The sequence below is a fragment of the Podarcis cretensis genome (genome assembly GCF_951804945.1).
Source record: "Podarcis cretensis genome assembly, chromosome: 1".
Classification (NCBI taxonomy): domain Eukaryota; kingdom Metazoa; phylum Chordata; class Lepidosauria; order Squamata; family Lacertidae; genus Podarcis; species Podarcis cretensis.
The window spans coordinates 42,326,604-42,348,381 of record NC_137170.1 but is presented as its reverse complement, the minus strand read 5'-3'; the positions used below and the strand labels follow the sequence as shown (position 1 = coordinate 42,348,381).

The following is a 21,778-nucleotide window of genomic DNA, read 5'->3' as shown; positions in this document are numbered from 1 at the left end:
TGAGAGTTTAATTCTGTGATGAACAACAAATTTTGTATTTCCCCTGCATTTTGGAACTGTGATATGCATTCGCCCTGGGTTTGCACACTGGCTGTCAAACAAACGTTCTATTTCCGTCATTTCTATACAGGCGACTCTCAACTTACGTTCCGGAGGTAGCATGTGAAGCCAAAATTGCATATTGTTAAAACACACTGGTTTCCAGGGTGGGTGGGATTGCCAAAGTATTGTTTCCCAAATGTTCGTCCACTTTCCACCCCCTTTTATTTTTATTTTTATTTACCAAGCATGTAAAGCTGAATGCACACAAGTTGTGAGTTACCTGTATAGAGTTCTGCCTTGACTGTGGAACTAGAATATATTTCTGCTTTGCTCTTGAAGTGTAAGTGTTCACCCTGAGTTCTCTTAATTAAGGCTGGGGTATGTGAATCACCCTATGAACAAACAGTATCTTAAGTTTGTTAGATGAAATAAATGAATATGTAAATACTGCATCATGTTTAGATAAATATAGATGTGATATAAACTGCAGTAAGAAATAATTACATCTGCATGCCTCCTTCATGAAAACACCTACACAAAGTTAAAAAATAACAGATTAATGGAGTGGCGTATCTGTTTCAGTAACCTATTGATAAGAATCTGTTATTTCACAGTACAGCCCAAGTAACCCATCTTTCTCAGACTAAATGTTCACTAACTTACCATTCCCCTCCGAGCAATCTGCTGCCATATTATCAGGAAAAAAGTTAAAAAAACTTGCTCAGCTTTAAATAAATTCAGTTTGACAAAGGTTAACAAAATAGTTGCATTTTTTTAAAAAAAGTAGCATTCAGCTGTAAATCTGTAATATTTATGTTTTGTATCTTCTGCATACAATAGTCAAGTTGGTATAACATATTTCAACAGATACATATATTATGTATTACACACCATATGTACAATTTTAATTTTCATAATGCACTCTAATTTCCCAGCTAACCATCTTTAGCCAGTGAGCACAACACGGAGTTTGAGTAACATAGGAAAAGTGAATTATACATTTTTGGCCATTCTTTTGGGATATTATCAAGAATAATAAAGGCTGAAAAGTTGGTTATTTTATGGCATTTTGGAGGGTGCCTTACCTTTGAGACTTCTTTGTGAAGTTGATGTTTAGGCACCACTCAAAAGTGGACATTTCCCATGGCTCAGTCAATAGGAAACAGCCAGTATTAACCCCCTTCTTCAAAAACCTGGGGTAGAGGCAGGGGCGTAGGAAGTGGGGCGGGGGGCAGACCGCCCTGGGTGCCCTCACTGAGGGGGGTGACATTCGGCGTGCCGCCCACCTGTGACTCCCAAGCCTTCCCCTGTTCCCCCTTCATTTTGACAGCTTGGGGGAGGCTTGGGAGTCGCTGGTGGGCATTGTGCCAAATGTCCACCAGGGGCAGCTCGCTCCGCCCCCGGCTGCAGGGCACACGCACCACTCTGAGAACCTGAGTGGCTATCCCGTGCCGGGGAGGGCACCCTCCGTGCCACGCCCTCCTCGGGAGCTCGCCCGCTCTTGGTAGCGAGGGCATATGCTCCACTGCTGGGTAGAGGCTATCCCTTCTTACAAACATTTTCTTCCAAAGCAGGATAATGATGAAGTCTGGTCAATCCTACAGCTTTGTATGCTTGGTATCGAAGCTGCTCTTTCTCTTCTTCTCCTCTGCCACCCTTAAGATTCTAAAGCCTGAGCATGTGCAGTCATGGAAGCTCATTAGGCTTCTCAATCTCAGGTGCTGATTCCAACACTTTCTCTAGTCTGCCTATTCCAATAGCCCTTTTAAGCAGTGGCGGAGCTTCATGCTCTTCCTCTGCCAGTGCTTTTAAGGGCTCCATTGTTTTTCCTGCTCCTAGATTCTTGCTAGCCAAAGCAGAGATTTTTTCTCTTGCCTGCTGCCTTTTCTGATTTCCTTGCCTGACCCAGGAGTTTCAATGTCCCTCAGTTCTACCTCTTTGGCATTGCCCACCAAGGCTGAGAACAGTGTCTCCTGCTTCTGTCATGCCTACCATCTTCCTAACTTTCTCTCTCTCTGTGTAACTGTGTTTTTAAGAACAATTTTGGCTTCCTACCTTTGTGTGCTATGACTGTTTTAGAAGCCACTTTCTGGTCCTCCTTGCCCAGTGATACATGACTGAGGCCTAGTCCGCAACATCAACCCAGAGAGGAAGAAGCCTAGTATGCCTTCCTAAGCAGTGCTTAACCCAGGCATAGGCAAACTTGGCCCTCTAGATGTTTTGGGACTACAATTCCCATCATCCCTTACCACTGGTCCTGTTAGCTAGGGATCATGGGAGTTGTAGTCCCAAAACATCTGGAGGGCCGAGTTTGCCTGTGCCTGGCTTAACCCATCCAGCCTTTCCAATTCCTCTTATGCCTTTGGGTTTGCTCTTTCATGTGTGCATGCTAGTTTAGTCATGGATAGACTCCATTAGCTCGTCTTCTCAACTAAAGAAGTGCATATTGTTGTCAAGCTATTCCCACTGCCATAACAAGTATTGTTGCTAAGCTATTCCCTACTGAAGTATTAATAATGTGTCGAATTTGATTCTCTTTGTGTTTGCAAGAAACAACATCTCAATTTTTAAGACCCATGTGAGTGTAAGTTACATCTGCCGAGATGTGCTATTGCCAGTATCTTAAAGAACTTAATTCACAGGACTCCTAGAACATGTATATGTGAAACACATTGCCTGCCAAGGCAATTTGCTAACATAGGAGAAAGCAGTCTTTCAAAGGTCCCAAGCTATTCCTGTCTGCATAAGTCAATTCTGAATGTGCCCCCCAAAACAAAGTGGATGATTACTTTCAATGGGAAAAAGACAGGGGACAAACAACAACCAGACTGACAGAACTTCTTAAAGGGAGGAAGATTTAGTTCCAGTAATAATTGTCCCTAATCTTGACTTTCAGGATTCTTTTTGAAAATCTGCCCCTGATTGGTTGTGAAATTGACATAGAAATGATGCCTACGCTCAACAAGAAAAAAATAGGATTGTTTCATCTTGCATTTCAATTGATAATGGTCTCAAATCCCAATTTTTTAAGCAGTTATCAACTGTTAAAACTCCTGGCCAGGGACAGTTTTTCCAATCAAAACTTGAATACTAAGGGACAGACATACTGAAAGCAACAAACATATCATGACTGCTTTTTTCCATTGCACAAAGATACTTCAATACTGTTACAGTGAAGTAATTACGCAATTAAAGAAAATCTGGTCATTCATATATATATATATGGTTGTTGACAAGAAAGGTTTAACAACAGGAAACTGGTTTGATAGCAGAAAGCCAAATTTAAAAGTATTATTATTTATAATAAATTTCATTTGACAACCAACCACAGGTACTTGGTACTTAATTACACTTGGCTTTCTGTGGTGCAATATCTGGTTAAAATACTTATAAAATAATTTTCTACAAGACAGCATTAGGTGCTTGAAAAAGTACCAGATACATGTCAGGTTATAATGTATCAAATCATTTAGCACGTATGTTTCAGAGACTAAGAAGACTAGAACAGCTGAAAATGTCCTTCAGGTATGGAATAAGAATGGGTCAGTTGTGGATAAGGCAGTAATTATTTGTGCTCATACCGTGCAATAGATTTGCACAATTATACATCCTCCATATGTACACACCCCCACCCCTATGTGATAAATCTACACAAGGACAGCTCCTCCTAAAGACATATCAGCTCCAGTGTTATGATCCACATCCAGTCTTTGGGAGACAAATGGATAGTTGGGTCTCACCTGAATGGTGAATTTTCGTGCCCCTCACTGAGTCAATGCATTTTAAAAAAATGAATCCACACACATTGATTCAGCAGAGGGGCAGTGGAAATGAGGAATGCGCCACAAATCTCAGTGTGTTCAGCTGTACATATGCATTAAAGTGATTTAATTTATAACACCATTTCTAACACTGACAAATGCTAAAAACATTTGTTTTGCATTCTCAGATAATTAATTTGATACCATGCCCTTTTGTTTAGACCTTCCCTGCTCCTCTACTGAAATGCAATACAATCCTCTTCCAAAAAAATACCCATGATCATCTCAGAAAGAGTGGACTTTCTCAGATGTAGCCTCAGACATTTTAGCATCCCCAGTTCTTCCCATACAGATATTCTTATACAGGTTTTTTTTAGTGACATTTTGGGCTATGTGTAGATCGAGCAGATATATCTTAACAATTTTGATATCCCCATGATGTATTATGTTTTAGGTAATATTATTTTACTACAGTGAAAAGCAAACTGTCTGCTGTATCAATAGGAGATGAAAACTCAATATCAGTACAATAGAAATATTGCAGACCAGCTGGGTGGAAAGGGAAGGAGCTAAAGTAAAAAGAAGTACTTCAGATCCATTTCTGGTAAACTTTCACCCCATCATGTGGGTGCATCAAGGGGAAAAAGCTTTTAGTCAGAAAATTGACATGACAATAGATGGCAAATACAACCAATCTTCATATTAAGAAGCAACTACTTCTAAACATATCGGCAAAGAAATGCAGTTTGCTACAGTCTGTGTCATTGTTACAAAGTACAAATAATTTAGCAGATACACTTGGACCAATCTAAATACTTTCTGACTTACTTTTGACATCTTACTCTTGCTGTCTCCTGTCAAAAATGCCAAGTTGTTGATTTCATTCTGAATAACAAAATTTTGTTCTTCTCGCTTGAAATTCTGAAATAAATATAATACCAAAATGCAGTTTACATAAATGCTGAGAAACAGGTCAGTGACATTTCTAAATATGCATAACATTTCTAAATATGTGTATTATAAGAATAAAAAAATGAATCTTTGTCATACATGTGATTTACACCAGAGAATGAAGACTTCAGCTACCATTCGGAAAAGTTCATCAGAATCTGCATCTGGTTTCTTAAGCCAGTTTGATCTAAACAAATAAACCAAAATACATTTATTAGACTACAGTATTATTTCAACATGTTCTATACTGAACATTACCGGTCCTACTACTCCCCTTTCAATTGCTTCTTCCTGCACTTTGTTTCTGAAAAGTATGATAGCAGCACCATACTGCTGTGTAAAACTGTGTGTTTCTGGGTGTTGGAAAGATGCTTACTACTCCCTTTTATTGATGGGCTAATACATAAAGAGGCATCTCTACTCAGCAGTCTCATTGGGCAATATCCAAGTAAACAGCACCACTAGCCTAACTAAGTTCTCTGCAGCTGAACTTCCTCCCCCCAGATGCCCACCACAAATATATTCTGGGAGTTCACCCAACCCTCCAGAGAAGGTTCAGAGAGCAAGTGATGGACACATTGGGAGCGTGAGAGAAAGTTTCATTGTGCAGTCAAAGTGCTTGAGTGAGCAGAACTGTTTAAGTGGCTATTGCCCACTCAGTTCTATGGCACATAACTCCAAGCATATGTGTAGAGCAGGTGTGGGAACTGCCGGAATTCCTGGCATTGCTGAATTACAACTCCCATCAACCCTAGCAAGCACGGCCAATGGCCAGGGATGATGAGAGGTGTAATTCAGCATCATCTGGAGGTTCCACAGCCTGTGGAGTATTGCAGCCTTTGCAAACCTATACACAATAACTCCAAAGTAAGTTCAATTCAACCAATAGGATTTATTTATGACATGTATCACAATTCAAAGTATAGGCAATCCTTTTGGTGTGGGGGTTATGTTCCGGACACCAACATGTGTCGGTGGAGCATGTGTAAGCCCTGTCTGCCCCTGTTCTGGCCCTTTTTGTGACGTCTTAATGGCATTTTGGGGCTACTTCCAGGTTCAGCGCTGTCTGCATGATCACATGTCATTTGGACCACCTAAATCAGTCATTGCCTGTATTCAATTTTCATAAAACCACTATCCTATCTGATACAACTAGATTTACGTTGTAGCAAGAACATCTGTAGATTTCTTTGTAACAGAACTGATAGTAACTCCTGTGGCCACCTTAACGATTTGCACATTCATTTTGGTATCATCTTCCAGGGCACACAACCCACTTTATAAGATGAATAAAGTGGTCTAGAATGTTTCTTCCCCTGGAATTATACACGGTCTCTAAAACAGATATGGCTTAAGAAAAAGTTTGTGCTGTATTTAAATATGTATGTGTGCTTGTTGATGATGAATTGTCGAAACTGCCACGCAGCATTTGGATTCAAGCTTTCAAGTCAGAAAATGATTTTATACTTTAATGGGCACTGCTGATTCTTCCATTTAAATACCTTTAGACATTCATAAGAATTTTACAACACTAAAATATTCTGAATTGTAAAAATGTTACAAGTAAGCTGTATCAGGAAGCAGAGAGCAGACACGACTTAATTAAACCGTTTCTGTGGCTGTGTCATTTTTATACTCTCATTTATCTTTAACATTTTTAATTCTTGTTTTTATTCTGGTACTTCACAGAATTAAAGTTAATGTTAGGGCAATCATTCACATGTTCTTTTCCCTGCCTAACCTAAATTTAGTGAAGCTTGAGGTCAGAAACATTCACTTTGTTCTATTCCTTATTGATTTTTTCAAGAAAGCAGTCTATTCTTCCTTGTGTCAGGTGTCAAAGCTATCAAACTTTCCACTTGCTGGCATTAGTTAACACTGTTTGCTGATCCATGAAATGACCTTGAATTGTATGGCCTAGATAGGAACTACTGCCTTTCAGCTGGGTCTAGGGGGACCTTTTTATTTTGTAAAAGAGAAAAGATTTATACGATCTGAAGAGAAACCAGATTACCTTTGGGGCACAAGTTATGCATAAACAAAACCACATATATTAAAGACACTACAGTCTGCTCTGTGCCTAACTTTTCTGAAGGAAACACCAAACCTGATTAAGTGCCAAGACCCCTAGAATCTCACACCACACAGCAGAGCTTGGTTGGGGTGGTCCATAACAAAATTTAGGGCAGGAGCGGAAGAGCAGTTGCAGTTTTACTATCTATTTGAATGGACTGTTGATGTTTTAAACTAAACTAACCGTTTAGGTAGTTTTCCATTTTTAGTTTTATATTGTTTTATTGTTAGCAAAATTAGGAACATAAATTTTATGTTGAGGCGCAGGATATAAATACAAAAATCCATTTAATCCCCTTTATTTACAGATTCTCCTACCTGTTGTTGTCCACATAGCGGATCAACATAGGATAAAAAGCATAAAGGTCGCGGCAAAGAACTGCAAATTCATCTAGAATGAGGAGTTCTGCTTCTTGGGTATCCGTTTTACTGTCTGCTTTCAGTTGTTCCTCCTCCATCACTATCTTTATGGCTTTCTTCTTTAATTTCTCCAGTGTTGGGATAAAATGACTTTTCAACAGATCCGGCCTGGCCTTGCTAATGATTGGCTGAGCATACACTATATACAAAACACATTTCTATAAATATACATTTAAACATATTTTGTTACTCTGTAAAAAGTAACAAATGCATTCATTCTAGTTTAGCTTCATAATAGCACTGTGACTATAGACATCAGTACAATGCAACAACAAACCATGTTTTGCTGTAATTTGCACGGGCTGACTTAAATCTTGGGCTCGTGTGCTCCCCACTCCTCTGGGGAGGAAATGTAACTTGTCTCTGTATAGGAATGACCTGAAATTTTGGATGCACCCAGAACTCACCAATTGGTGGTTTGTACTGATAATGGTTTGATATCCTGGCATGTTAACCAACTAGTTTGAACAAACCACAGTATGGTGAGTTTGGATGCAACAGCAAATCATTGTTTGTTTCAAATGAAACACAGGAGAGTTAAATCTCTTACCCTTGCATGTGATAGTGAGGGATTGTACAAGACCAAGGCTCATGCTACTTGTGAACATAGCAATAAACCATGGTTCACTGTTATATATGAACTGAGTCTAAAGTCAAATCTGCCTGATTATGTATTACCTGAAAGTATACAGGCAGAAATACTTCTATATTAGGTTATGCTTGATACCAAGAATTTGATGAATGTTCACATACACATATGAATGCTGACAATTCCAGCCGAGTTTGGGGAATGCCCAAAAATATTTTCCCTACTTATCAGCAAGTGTCAATTCTAACCATTATATTTTGATGAAATTTACCTGTGTATCTCTTGAGTTTTTAGAAATCCAGACAATCTGTCTGGGATAATCAATAGTCACATCTGCAGGTTGACATTCACCAAATTTCAGGTATCACAACATATTGTAATATTGCATTTGATGGTTTAAGACAGGCATAGGCAAACTGAGCTCTCCAGATGTTTTGGGACTACAACTCCCATCATCCCTGAGCACTGGTCCTGTTAGCTAGGGCTGATGGGAGTTGTAGCCCCAAACATCTGGAGGGCCAAGTTTGCCTATGCCTGGTTTAAGATATGCTGTAGACTGCTTAGAGATTTGTTTTGGCTATGTAAAACAGCATAGAATTTGCTTAAATAAATAAGCATAAACATTATACATGTTTAATAAATGTATAGTAATCCTGCCTCAAGACAGGGAATTTATGTATCTGATCTTGGGTTCTTTCATTAAAAATGTTGTATATGTGAAACAGTGTACTCAAACTATCAAGTAGCTTAACCAAGCCACATGTAAGTAACCAATTGGACTGTTGGATATTTAAATGCAGTCAAACCAACAATTCATGATTTGCTAGATAGTCACATGATAGGGGCTGAGGCTCACAGAGTCTTCTTGTAAAATCTGCTAGAGAGAGCTCAGCAAGAACACTCCCATTGTGCCCTGACAGGAAGAGGGAGTAGCTATATATCCTCCCTGCCTGGGCACACTCTTTTTCTGCTCTTCTCCACCATGCCAGCAACATACAACATCTGCATTTCTGAGCGCCGGGCTCTGACTGCATCAACTTGTTCTTCATTCTTCTTAAGATGGTTCAATGAGTTTTCTTTTGGAGAACCCACAAAATGTAAAATTAAAAAAATGGTAACACTACAACTAAACTAGGCCTTTGTCTCAATAAAAGATGAAAATATTTTCCTGACTGCTGTGGACCACATCTGATGCAATCAAATGAAAACCATGAGAACTCTTCATATATGTATCTATCCATTTTGTAGCTTTAAAAACAGGATAGGTCTGTCATAAGAGTTTTCAGGGAGACTTACATGCGCTTAATTAATGGATAGTATTTACTCCTAGCTCTACAGATATTAAAAATTATTTCCAAACACATAATGATACCAGGTACTTGTTCAGGAATGCAGGACTCCCAATTTTTGAACCAAGCACATATTATTTAGATTTTACTGAGATTTTACCATTTAACTAATTTAATAAAAAACATTGATTCTAAAATGTAAATCTGACTGTGAGAGAAAGCTTTCGTGAAAGAAGTACAACTATTGGAGAATTAATGTTTTGTTGGTATTGACAAATAAAGCAGCTCTAGTAATCAGTTGTTTAAATGAAATTTGTCACGAGGTACCTGCTATTCGCTTCATCCAAGTTGCCTCATCTATCCCCAGGTTATTGTTGATGATCTTCAAAATGTTCCCCAGTATTATGCTGAGATGTTCAGAAGTTACCATTGTGCAGCAGGGGCCAGTACTTTCAGCATTTTCAGGCCCCCTTTCCCACCAGTATGATAGATAGTTGCATAACATGGGCAAGATCACCTCAATCACGTGTGGCATTTCAGTATATCTGGCTCCAGATTCTGCCAAGCTGTTTATTTCTTTCATTAAGCCATCCAAGTGAGGGATTTCTGGACACATTTCTTCTACGGTTTCAGGCATGCCTAAAACTTCATATTATGACACAATAATTTTGGGGTGGTTAACATACTTAATGCTTAAAATAGCTAAAGCACAATTTAAATCATTTTACTTCCACCGTAACTCTGACACATTCTGCATGGATACAAACATGATTCAATAGTTCCCTCTACTGTTCAACAGTAATGGTTTTTTGTTTTTTGTTTGGTTCCATGCTTTACATGGAGCTTTTTATTAAGTTATTAACACTTTGGGCCTAGCTCTTACAATCAGATAATGTGGCAAACCTGTGTTTACAATGTGTACTACTTCTGATTAATGTGGAGTCACATGACTGAATGCTATGCCATTTAAAAAATCTACACAAAGCAGATGTTGCGGCATAAATGATTGTGCTGCCAGAATACTATATGCCAGAAAAACAATAGCATGTTAGCAACTAAAGTACAGTTGAAGAAAAGATGAGCATGTTCCTTTAAAGATGGCTTTACATTTACTGCATTCTGTGGAAGTGGATTAAATAGGCATGAAGCAATTGAAAAAGGTTTTAATGTTATTATTATTTCATTTATGAATCACCAATTATACCTTGAAGCAATATAATAAAAACATATGAAACAACTGCAAATTAAAAACAATTAAAAGCAAACAATTACATATACAAAACAGTTTAAAGCAGTAACAGCACACACTCTAAAATCAACTCCATTTCAATAATGGAACCAACTGAACCTTTATTTCTATAAATGCAATGCATTTATCAGATACAGCAGATAAATGATAAAATATCAGATTGTCTTCTGCTACCCACTTAGGTTTTAACATTTATGGTCATCGTACTTAGGATGGTGTGTGTGGCATCGCTCTTTGACAATGTAATAAGCAACCAGCCTTTTTCCCAACTTTGAAGCTGCAGGAGGTGGGTGAGGCATATTGTGCCAACTATGGAATGATCACCCTGCCTTCCTAGCTCAAAGATTGTGAGGAAGATTGAGGATCACTTGACTGCTATGTTGTCCTGGTGCCCAGAATGCCTGTCCACATCAGGATAAATCAGCAAGGCTTCCTTGAGTGTTGTTCTTCACCACTATCATGAACACTGCCACCCACCAGCAGCTGAGGCCAAGATACCCCTCATCTCTCTTTCCAGAGGAAATAAAGTTTGGGGACAGGGGGCTTCATCAACTGCTGTTGAGAAGCAAAGCTCTAAGCCTCTCTGCTTTGATCAGCTAAAGCCAGCATGCCCCTGCCTCTTTCCAATAGGAGGGCTTCTTCAGCCACTGCTTTGATTCAGGGAGTGGAGGAAAGGGAAGCAATTGGTCAACAATAATTTTTGGCTTGGATAACATTGATGGATAGTCACCCCCCGCCCCCATTCCAAATCAGGAACCAACACTAGCCATGGAGAAAGAGGGGCCTCAGAAAGTTTTCATTCACATTCATTATACTTTAGGTGTCATACAGATTGTATTCCTGCTGCGATTACAGCACCCCCTGCTCTGAAATACGTTTAATCTGAAATGATTTAGATTACAGAGGCATCACAAGATAACAAATGGCAGAGTCCAAATCTTGATTTTATCAGAATGATATTTCAGACCTTTCAAGATTTCATAAAGCAGAGGGCGAATTTTTGCCATTCTATTAGCAAATTTCCTTGCATTCCAAATTCTTAACAATTTTATTCCCTTCAAAGCGCTTGTTCTTCCAAAGTTTTTGTTTTGGCGAATAATGGTGATCCAGGGCCACCTTAAACGTTCAAAACCACTTTCATGAAATGTGCCCTTAGGTTTTCTATGGCTGGATTTTCATGGAGAGTGTGTAAAGTGTGACAGAGACAACCAAACTTAATTTCCTGACCGTTTGTGTAATCGTGATCTCCCAGCCTCTGCAATCTTCAGAATTATGTCTGGGTGTTTGTGACTGTATTGGTGTAAACAATCTAAATAAGATCATCGTTTGAATGCATGAAGAGTCAAGTATGAATATAGTATGTACAGATTAGTGTACATACATACATTAGTGTGGCTACCTAATTTCACAAATGCACTTAAATGGGCATAGAGATAAAATAGCATGGCGAACTGGCTAAATGCTTAGCATTTAACTAAGCTATAAACATATCCATTCCAAGACATTTCCACAATAATTTCAGTCAAACACTACTATCAATGGAGGTAAGTGGAAATATATGATGATAGTTCCAAATATAGTGTAATAAAGGTCTAAAAACAGACAATAAGGATGCAGTTTATTTCTCAGTCCAACTTTTTGTAGCAGAGTACTGTACTTACTAGCTCTCTCTCTTGCAGTTTTTGTGTTGAAGACAGACAGCGGATTGTAAAGATTGAGAGAAGGTTCAAGAAAGGCTACTGGAATGGCAGCTGCAAGAGACGCTAAGCACTCACCAAGAGCCGGACGTTGTCTGTAAACCAAAGAACACTATCAGTTCTTTCACAATACATCTGAAGTAAAAAACCAACCCCACAATATATTTGAAGTAACTATTTTCAAATCCAATTCACACATTACATTTATTTTATCAGTAGCAAGTTTCGGTTTGCAATGTTTTCTTAACAGTCCTTCCCTATCAAAAATGTTTCCAAATTAGATAGTCTAATTGGGTAGCAAGTATATTTGAATCTGGAAGGCAGTGTCATGTTTAACCACATCTTGTGGATAATCAAAAGTAACAGTCAAAGAAATTGTTTTCCTTGAGCAATAGATGAAGCCACACTCTCAGGGACCAAATTTCAAGTCATAATGTTAGTTGGCAAAGGCAGGTTTCTGTACCTTACAGTATTCAATACTAGTAATAACCTTTTGGAATGAATAGATTGATTTATTTTGATCAAATTAATAAACCAATTGTATATTATTTGATTTGAAATCTGGCGGCAAGGGGAGGAAACTGGATTCATTATTATGGATTGATATTTTGTTTGTACTGATTGCCACAGAAAATAGAAAAGGGCGTGAGATCAAGGGTGCAGGGCTGAATTCAAGTTAATGGGTGCCCTTGGACGCAGTATCAATAGGTCCCATTGGCCCTTCCTTTCCTCCACAAAACTCTTTTATCCCCACCAATTATCACTAACCGGCTACTGCAAAAGGTGTGCACATTGAACATAGATTTAATCTATCATGAACAGTCACTACCTTTTTGAAACTCATTGCCACATTATAATTTTATCCAAGATTTCATGTATCTGAAAAGTGGACTTGAGTCCATGATAACTTCTGTCATAACAAAATCGTTGGTCTTTAGTATGCCACAACAACACACTTTGTTGTTTTAAAATAGTGATTAAAGAATTATTGGCCCAGAAATTCAGTACGAGAGCTGGATAGAGCTTAGTCTTTCCCCACACAAAAATCCCCTCCTAGTTAGTCAAAGCTTTCTACATTTCAGCAGTATAATTTTGATGATCACAATCTTACACTGTTGAGGGTCAGAAAATCTCAAATTGAGGAGTCCCTTGAAAATATTTTAATCGCTTGAGGAGAATGTCAGCCAATTTAACCAGAATGTGAAATCAACTCCGAATTAGGAAAAAAACCCTTACGGAAATATTTCCTTAACATCAGCAGTTAATGCAGAAGGTTATTTTTTAAAAAAGTTTTAACTGCACTTATAAGTTGCTTTACAAAAAGTAAAATGTTCAGAACATCTAGGAAGGAACCTCATTAAACAGTTAGATGCAGGGGAGAGAGATGATAATAATAATAGATGGCCTTGCAAATAATTATCTCATAATATGATCTCTTTCATTGGGTGTGGGGCTTGTCAAACTGAGGAGGGGAAAGAGAAAACCTAAGCAGTTAAAAAAACCCCAAAACCTTTCTATCTCAATTGCGGGGATTCGAACCTTCTGATAGGCAAGTCCTAGGCTCTGTGGTTTAACCCACAGCACCACCTGCGTACCTTACCCAATGATTAAAGTGGGAATCAAAGGCCGTCACAAGGGGGAAATAACCCTGCTCTGAATCACACTGGGTGGGTGCAGAATCCAGGAGACCCTACATGGCAGCCCCTGCCATTTTCTCCTGGCGGAAGGAAACCAGCTGTGCCTCCTACTTGTCAAGAGGCCATTATAAAGCCAGCACTAGGGGTGCTTCCAAGGAGGAGGCGGATCTGGCGTCCAAAGAACGTACTGCAGCCATTGCTGCCGCTGCGGCGGAAGCAGCAGTGGACAATGCATTCTGTGGAGGTCAGATCTGCTGCCTCCTGAGGTGGCTGCTTCACCTTGTCTCATGGGTGGGCCAGCCCTGACTTACAGGCAGGCAGTACTGGTACGTTTAAGGCTTTAGAGCATTTCCAAGCACATTTAACAGGCAGCCACGTGGGAGCTTAAGGCATGGCAGCACTTGTTTACACACCATGTTTGGTCCCAGCTCTTGGTAGGCCCTGCCGAGTGATTGGCAAGTGCCCTGTTCCCCACGTGGCCCACTCTTGGAGCCAGGCAAGCAAGGGTGGTCTACCATTGCATTCTCTTCCCTGACAGTCACCAATGTACTCAATATGTAGGAGGGAGTCCTGTGACCACCGCAATTGTGTCAATTTCCACTTGCAAGCTAATACTGGCAAGCTGTTCTGCCTGTCTCATTTCTGCCACCATTTATTTTGTCTGGATTTGTATGCCCCCCGCTTCAGTTTTTCACAACTGATATTTAAAAAATTGCAGACACATTGGTGTTCTGAAAAACTCCAGAGCAACATTTCACAGAAACATTTCTGGCTTCCAGTGAGCCAGGAGTGGCTATCGAGCCAAAGGCTGCATTGACCCATGGACAACCTGGGATGGGGAGGAGCATGTAAAAGAGGGTGTGGCTGAAGTGTAAAAGGGGGCATGGTGAGAACTGCAGGCCTCAAGGCTGCCTTCTAGAAGCCTTTCCCAATACATTCTGAATACAAGAAGGGAGGTGGACACACCAATTACCTTTGGAGCAACCAAATTTCCTGCCTTCGAGCAGTAGGACAAACACAGTCCCACTAGGAAGTGTCCTAATGCCCAGTGGAGAATACAAGGTATTGTTTAGCTTGCTTGTAAGGAAATGTTTCAGCTACCAAAGATTACCGGTGTGCTTTATAGAGGCACAATCACTCTTAACTCAGCAATATGCTTAGAGCAACTTTTCATAGCGTATTCAGCTTTTTTCTGTTAAGTACCTTTCAACATAAATGTTCTTTCCAGTTCCAAGAGAGTACAGGCTACAAAGAATTCTGTAGCATGATACTTGGACATCACCTACTGGGGGAAAGAAAAGAAAAGAAAACACTTATGTTCAGCTATGTCATATTTTAAAATTGAATGTTTTGACCTCTTTATACAGTTTACCCAAACAACAGCCAATTGTTGTACATAGTACTCTCCTAATGCTTTATTCAATTTTATATAATTTTCTAAATAAAATTGTGGTGGTGGACTCTCCTTCCTTAGAGGTTTTTAAGCAAAGGTTGGATGGCCATCTGTCAGGGATGCTTTAGTTGAGATTTCTGAATTGCCAGCGCTTGTGGTCCCTTCCTACTCTACAATGATATGATTATACCAAGGCAGCCATTTTGGCTGGATACAAAGGTCATGTAATCAGAATTCTACTCACAGGAAGAGTTTCTATCCTCCCCTCACAGAAGGGGAAGGTGGTTTTCATTGATTTGCTCTTTTCCCTGCATCCCACTGAAAACTTGCCCCTTAAGATTAGGGGGCTCACTGGAACAGAAGGTTGTAGATGGGAAAGATAACTGATAAAAATTCCATTCCTTCCATGAATGGAGGCCTGTGCTGGATCAAAGACTCTGGGATTCATGGAAGACATGCCATCCAATATGTTCCTGGACTTAACAAAATTTTAAAATTGGACTGCTGTCTTAATTAATCACAAGGCCCATCTCTCTCTCTCTCTCTCTCTCTCTCTCTCTCTCTCTCTCTCTCATCCCACACAGTCCCTATGAACCTGATGTAAAAGACTTTTGGATCAGTGGGTGTCTTTTAATTAACTTCAAACAGTCATGGCCCCTGTGAACCACACAGAAGATAGGATATCAGTCTCCACCAATGCCTGGCGTATTTCAGCGCAGCATTGATGTAAGACCCTTTGCCTAGGAAAAGTACTTAATGAGGTTGACAACTATTCCCTCTGTTTTTAGCAACTGAATAACAGGCAAAGCTTCAACAGGCAAACTTCCCACCCTTCGCTGCATCCTATTCTGGGACAAGCTGCATCACTTGAATGTCTGCTGCAGGAGACCTCTCAGACAAGATGTGACAATCCTCCATAAATAAAATGGAAGTACTGACCACTTAGAATGAAAATCTAGCAACATTCAGGAGGCTACTGTTAATTTATCCCTGAATGAAAAAAAATCCCTGTACAGTGGTACCTCAGGTTAAATACGCTTCAGGTTACAGACTCTGCTAACCCAGAAATATTACTTCGGGTTAAGAACTTTGCTTCAGGATGAGAACAGAAATCGTGTTCTGGCGGTGCGGCGGCAGCAGGAAGCCCCATTAGCTAAAGCTTCAGGTTAAGAACAGTTTCAGGTTAAGAACGGACCTCCGGAATGAATTAAGTACTTAACCCGAGGTACCACTGTATTCATCACAAAGGGCTCAAAATTTATTAATACATGAGGCTGGAAGCATATTAGCTGCCATACAGATTCCATTGAATCTATGTATTAAAAATGAAAATATAATGCAGCTAATTTCAGATTTTGCCATAGCTCATAGCATATTAGAATAAATAAGACAGTAAGTTAAATGCACACTTCTAAAAGAGCAAACATGGTTTCAGTTTCAGTTGAGTGCAAAGCCCTGACCCATTTTGGAATGAGCAGTGGAATCCTCATTCATTCCTAGTTACAACTGAAACAATATCTGAAAATCAAAGAGAAAACTGAGAAGACTTACATAGCAAATCGGTGCCAAAATGATGCTGAGCAACATGTTCAAAAATTGATGTTAGAACAGGCAACAATGCCACTGTTGTATAGTTGATATTCTGTGAGACCCCTTTAATCTGTGTACGGGAATGGGTAAATTTTCCAAGTTTAAGATTTTCTGATGTCTTCTCCAGATCTTCAGCTGCATTTTCAAAGAAGGCACGCAGTCCTGCTTTAACCAGCTCTGAACCTGATTTCATGACGGTTCTACAGGACAATTTATAGAGCGTCACTTAGAAATCAAATGCCTATAATTTTCCATAGCAAATCTAGACTTCCTCAATTAATGTCTGTTTCTTTGAGATATAGGTGTCTACATTGACCAGACATAGACTAGTAATTACATGGCTATTCAACAGTTCTGACTAAGCACGCTAAGAAACTATGTGGGAAATTATGGCGAGGAAGCTAATTTTAGTGCACTTGCACCAAGTCCTATAATGGTGAGATTATTTACCCTGGTGCTATGAAATGAGACTTACTTCTAGTAGGCTTCTGCACAGGGATACCAACATTACACATATATCAGGAAAAGAGGCTTGCCTCTGCTTCTCAGTTATTGCTCAGTGTGCATTTTCAGATTCTCAGACTCAGATGCCACCTAGGGGCGCTGGTTGGGAAATAACAGAAGCACTCCTGCTTAGATTGCAATTGCTAAAAAGGATAGATTAGTAAAGCTGAAGTGAACTACTTTTAAAAACTGCAATTTTATAACCATTTTTAATCATTTTCTACTTTTATTTTTGAAATTTACCTCTACGGAAAATGAAAATAGCACCAAGCCTTAAGTTTTAATGATGAATTTTAAGTATTGCAAAATTCACCACTTTTACACCTTGCTTTCAACTAAACCTCCTGACCATACAATCTACAGATGTCTACTCAGAAGTCTACTCAGAAGTAAGTCTCCTCAAATTCAGTGAGCATATTCGCCAATATGTATAGGATTACAGCCTAAATTGAACAGTATATGGTATATGTTACTACATAGCTTTCAAGAAAAATGTTCTGCTGGGAAGTAAATAATTTGGTTACAATAATTCATTTTTTTTGGGGGGGGGATATTTTTGGAAAAAAATTCTTTGGGTGAAATAGTATTCACATATAAGATTGATAAAAGGAGTAAACTTACCTTGTGTCTAGTGTCTGAGCTAAGATGTGTAGGCAGCTAACCATTGTAGCAGCATCACTACCTATTCAAAATGAATGGGGAAATGTGTTGCTCTTTTAAATTCTCTTTTTAAAAAGGTAAAATAAAAATTAATACATTTATTGAACATACTTATGCTGGGGAAATCTAATATATTATTTTTTTAACAAAAGTTGGAATCTTTGTTAATTTTTCTTCTTACATCATCTAATTATCAGATCAATGGATAGCATGTAGACTGCCCTTTCTACTTGCCTTATATATATATATTCCCCCATTCATAATTTACTTGGATTTCTTTGATTAGAGAACTGCCAATCAGAAAATATCTAGAGTGTTCAGGGGAACCAAAAATCCAAAAGATTAGAAGATGTGCAGAATGTGCAACTGTGCCTTGCACCTTTAAGGCTCCAATCTGTGGTCTAATGCCTCAGTAGAAGGGAGCTGGATCTCACCCATGCTCCTTCTCAGCTCTGAGCTATGATTGTCTCAAAGAGAAGCTTCAGAAGTCTTTCTTCCTTGGCATTTCCCTTCTTCAGCCTCTTCTAAGTGGCTCTCCCATATTTCCCTCCACTCCCTCCCTTCACACTTGTGAGTAAGGACCTCACTCATGAGTAGTACATAGTCTTAGCTCCTGGCTGAAAAAACATTTATGGGGAAAAATGTATCTGAGTTGAAGCCAAAAGGGTTTAGGTAATGGTGGGAGCTCCACCAAAGAAACTCACAACCACAACCACCCATAGCATCACACTCTGCAAATTATCAAGTTTCTGTGCAGTTTGTGCAAGGATAGTATATTGTACTTAGCAAGATGCTACGATTGCTCCTCCACAACATACTAAAATTCCTCTTCCAGTATCTAGTACTTTGCATGATATTATCACGCTCTTCTGCATTTGCTTAAATATATTATTGATAACACCGTAGTCAGAAAACAAAGCAGATATATGTTGATACAGAAGCAGGAAATGGGACTCGTAAACAATTTTACAGAATTGTCCCAGGGTATGACAGCAGGAGAGATTGAAAGGACACTACAAAGAGACAGTTCAGGGATACTTTATCTTAAAAAAAATAAATTTAAAATCCTTTTCATGATTACTAGCTAAAAAGCAGTCAACAATTTCTCATCAACCCAGAAATATCCCAGACAACTTGTGATGATAACTTAATGAAAATCTTTCTTAACTTACCAAAAAGTGAAATCCTATGTCTAACAAGAGCAGCAAGTTTGCAGAAAAGGCTAAAGCCGAAAAGAATGCAAAACAGCAGGAAAAATACAGAGGGGTTAAAGATTTGTTTAGATAATAAATTAATACAGTAGTGAGGAGCAACTGTGAGAATGGTAGATGTGAAACAAAGATACAAAGTATGTTTTGAATTAAACAGAAGCTGAGTTTGATAATAACTGCATTTAGAAATTATTTTCTATACATCTAGGGGGAAAGTGAATACTATTCTAAAAAAAATTAAATTTTCTTTCACAAATAAGCTCTTTGATCACTATATATGTTATGTAACCAAATCATTCTGTAATGGTCATTTCTTTTTGAAGGTACAAAATAAAAGAACTTAAGAATGTGAAAAAATACAGAATTCAAATTTAAAAAAAAAATGATCACAAATAACAGTTATGTTAAATCATTGCTACATAAGGTTATGGCACCAGGGGGAAAAACAACTTATATTTTCTGCTTCATCAGTTCTACTCTTAGCAACCAAATAGTAAGCAAGACAAAATGAAGTTGAGAAGATAAAAGTCATCAGAAGATAATGGAAATAATTATTGGACTTACTTATGAGGGCTCTTTCTTGTCATGGAAAGGAGAACATCCTTTGATGGCTGACTCCTCCCATCCATTTCAAGAAGGCAGGACTTCCAGAGGCTTCTGGAATCTCTGCTGGGAGGAGGAAACCTCTCAGTTTTGGAGGCTTCCAACAGCTGAGGAACAAAAGATCATCTAACCAGAAATAAATGACTATTATTAAGTTCTAATACTGCAACTTTAGTTAACTCCACCAGGACAAGAGGTCATTTCAAGATTCTAGTGTGAAATAATGCAGGATGTCCTCATTTTCATGACCAGAAAGAACCCTCAGGATAAGCAATGTTTTCCTAGGTCATGCAAGGATATCCTTCAAATTAATGGTAAGCACGAGAACCCATCAAGAGGTGAGACCTAACTTCAATACATCTGTGATAGGATTCTTTACTCAAATTGTGCTTCAGTGAAGGCATCTATACAGAAGTAGGTGTACTGAGTGCCCATCCCACAGCTGCTCTTCAGATATGAGATAATGGTGGGTTAGTAATCAGAGCAGCTATGGTGCCTACCCTCAGTGTGCCAAAATACCTCCTGGTGGCTTAAAAGGTAATTAGTATACTAATGTCATACAGTCTTTGAGGAAGAGAGGCACATATATCTTTATTTAGAGCATCACACTACTCCAGGGAGCATGGAGTCCAAAGCCACATATTTATAGAGTTGCTCTAGAAATCTTTCTGTCCCAAGAAACTATGGAAGAAAATAAACAAGGAATCTGAAGTCCAATTACTTATTTAGTAAATATTGTTCTCCATAAATACATATTGAGTATCCGACATGTATCCAACGTAAGCCAGCCTCTCTCTCTCTCTCTCTCTCTCTCTCTCTCTCGGAATGAGTTAGGGGAAAAATAGGAGAGAACCAATTCCTGCATTCTGTGGGACAAATTACTTTAGGGAATCACAGAATCATAGAATTGTAGAGTTGGAAGGGACCCCAAGGGCCATCAAGTCCAACCCATTGCAATGCAGGAATCTCAGCTAAAACAAGATTTCATAAATCTTCTAAATAAAGACATCAGTGCCTGGGTTCCTGAAAGGCAAGAGCATACAGCTAAGACATCCTTCCTGCCACCAGATACCCTAACTGCCACCAGGAACTGGACTTTCAAGGTCAGGAGTTGGTCTGAGAGCATATGAATTGGCTTAAAATATGGTTTTGTCAGCAATAAGAAGAGCCTGATGGAAGAATTATATAAAGAGAATATATGCACTGGAAGTAGACTAATTAAACAGACCATTTTCAAAGTTTGCTTATTGTGTGCTTATTGTGTGAGTGTCTTGGCAGGTGTAGCATCAGATCATAGCCCCTGTGAAAGTTCTGCATTAAAAGTCTCAGTAAATGAGGGACATTAGTCTTATTGAGGGCCACCTTCTTTCTTTGGCAACAGCTTAAACACACTTTATAGCAGTTTTTAGGTTTGATTGGATATCTTTTATGAGAAGCCACAATTATATTAATTATTGTTCGAGCATATCCTAGCCCATTTAAATTGTTAAATTTTCATGCAACGAGGCAAAGCTAGGCTGGGTCTAAATATTACATTGGACATTATGGGAATAGGTCCATCAACAATAGTAGAAGCTGTTGATCTGATTTTGCAATTTTCTTAAGCTTCCAGAACTTTGGTCTGCTCAACAGAAAAAGGCAACAACGACCACCTTGGTACACAGTTCTTTCTTATACAAATTTCCAAAAGACTGGACATCAGGCTGAAGGGTGAGTAGTTAACGGTTCCCACATGTAGAAGAAATATTAAAGTTTCCCACTGGTAAAATATGGCATCAAACAGAATTTTGTCTCTACTGCTGCTTAGTTCTGGCTAGTGGCTATATTTTACTATTAATACCTGATAGGTCAAAATTAGCTAGCTCAAAAAGGAACTCTATGATTGCAAAATGAGTTCTGACTCCTTATATTAACCTTCTGCTTCTCCTTATTTAGGAAGAGATAACATAGGCTTTTAAACTTCATTTTAGTTGGTGCATCATTCAGGAAATCACCCAAAAGCTTAGCACCCCAAAATAGGGTGGGCTTTAGATTAGAAGCTAGCAATCCGCACTCAATTGATTAGCAGAGCAATCCAAACTCCTGGTCCTCCCTGCTGGGAAGGTGTCC

The 21,778-nt window shown here is 38.9% G+C and overlaps 1 protein-coding gene across 1 annotated transcript in view; it reads right to left on the bottom strand.

Moving 5' to 3' along the window:
- Positions 1–21,778, bottom strand: part of RYR3 (ryanodine receptor 3) — a 271,072-nt gene that overhangs the window by 58,838 nt on the left and 190,456 nt on the right. The window contains exons 61-71 of the mRNA XM_079954045.1: positions 19,631–19,735; positions 19,028–19,077; positions 17,817–17,877; positions 16,653–16,891; positions 14,912–14,993; positions 12,036–12,166; positions 9,453–9,770; positions 7,146–7,386; positions 4,854–4,941; positions 4,632–4,724; positions 706–726 (exon numbers count right to left, since the gene is read on the bottom strand). Coding sequence (XP_079810171.1) covers positions 706–726; positions 4,632–4,724; positions 4,854–4,941; positions 7,146–7,386; positions 9,453–9,770; positions 12,036–12,166; positions 14,912–14,993; positions 16,653–16,891; positions 17,817–17,877; positions 19,028–19,077; positions 19,631–19,735 — 1,429 coding nt within the window. The remainder of the gene's footprint in view (positions 1–705; positions 727–4,631; positions 4,725–4,853; positions 4,942–7,145; positions 7,387–9,452; positions 9,771–12,035; positions 12,167–14,911; positions 14,994–16,652; positions 16,892–17,816; positions 17,878–19,027; positions 19,078–19,630; positions 19,736–21,778) is intronic.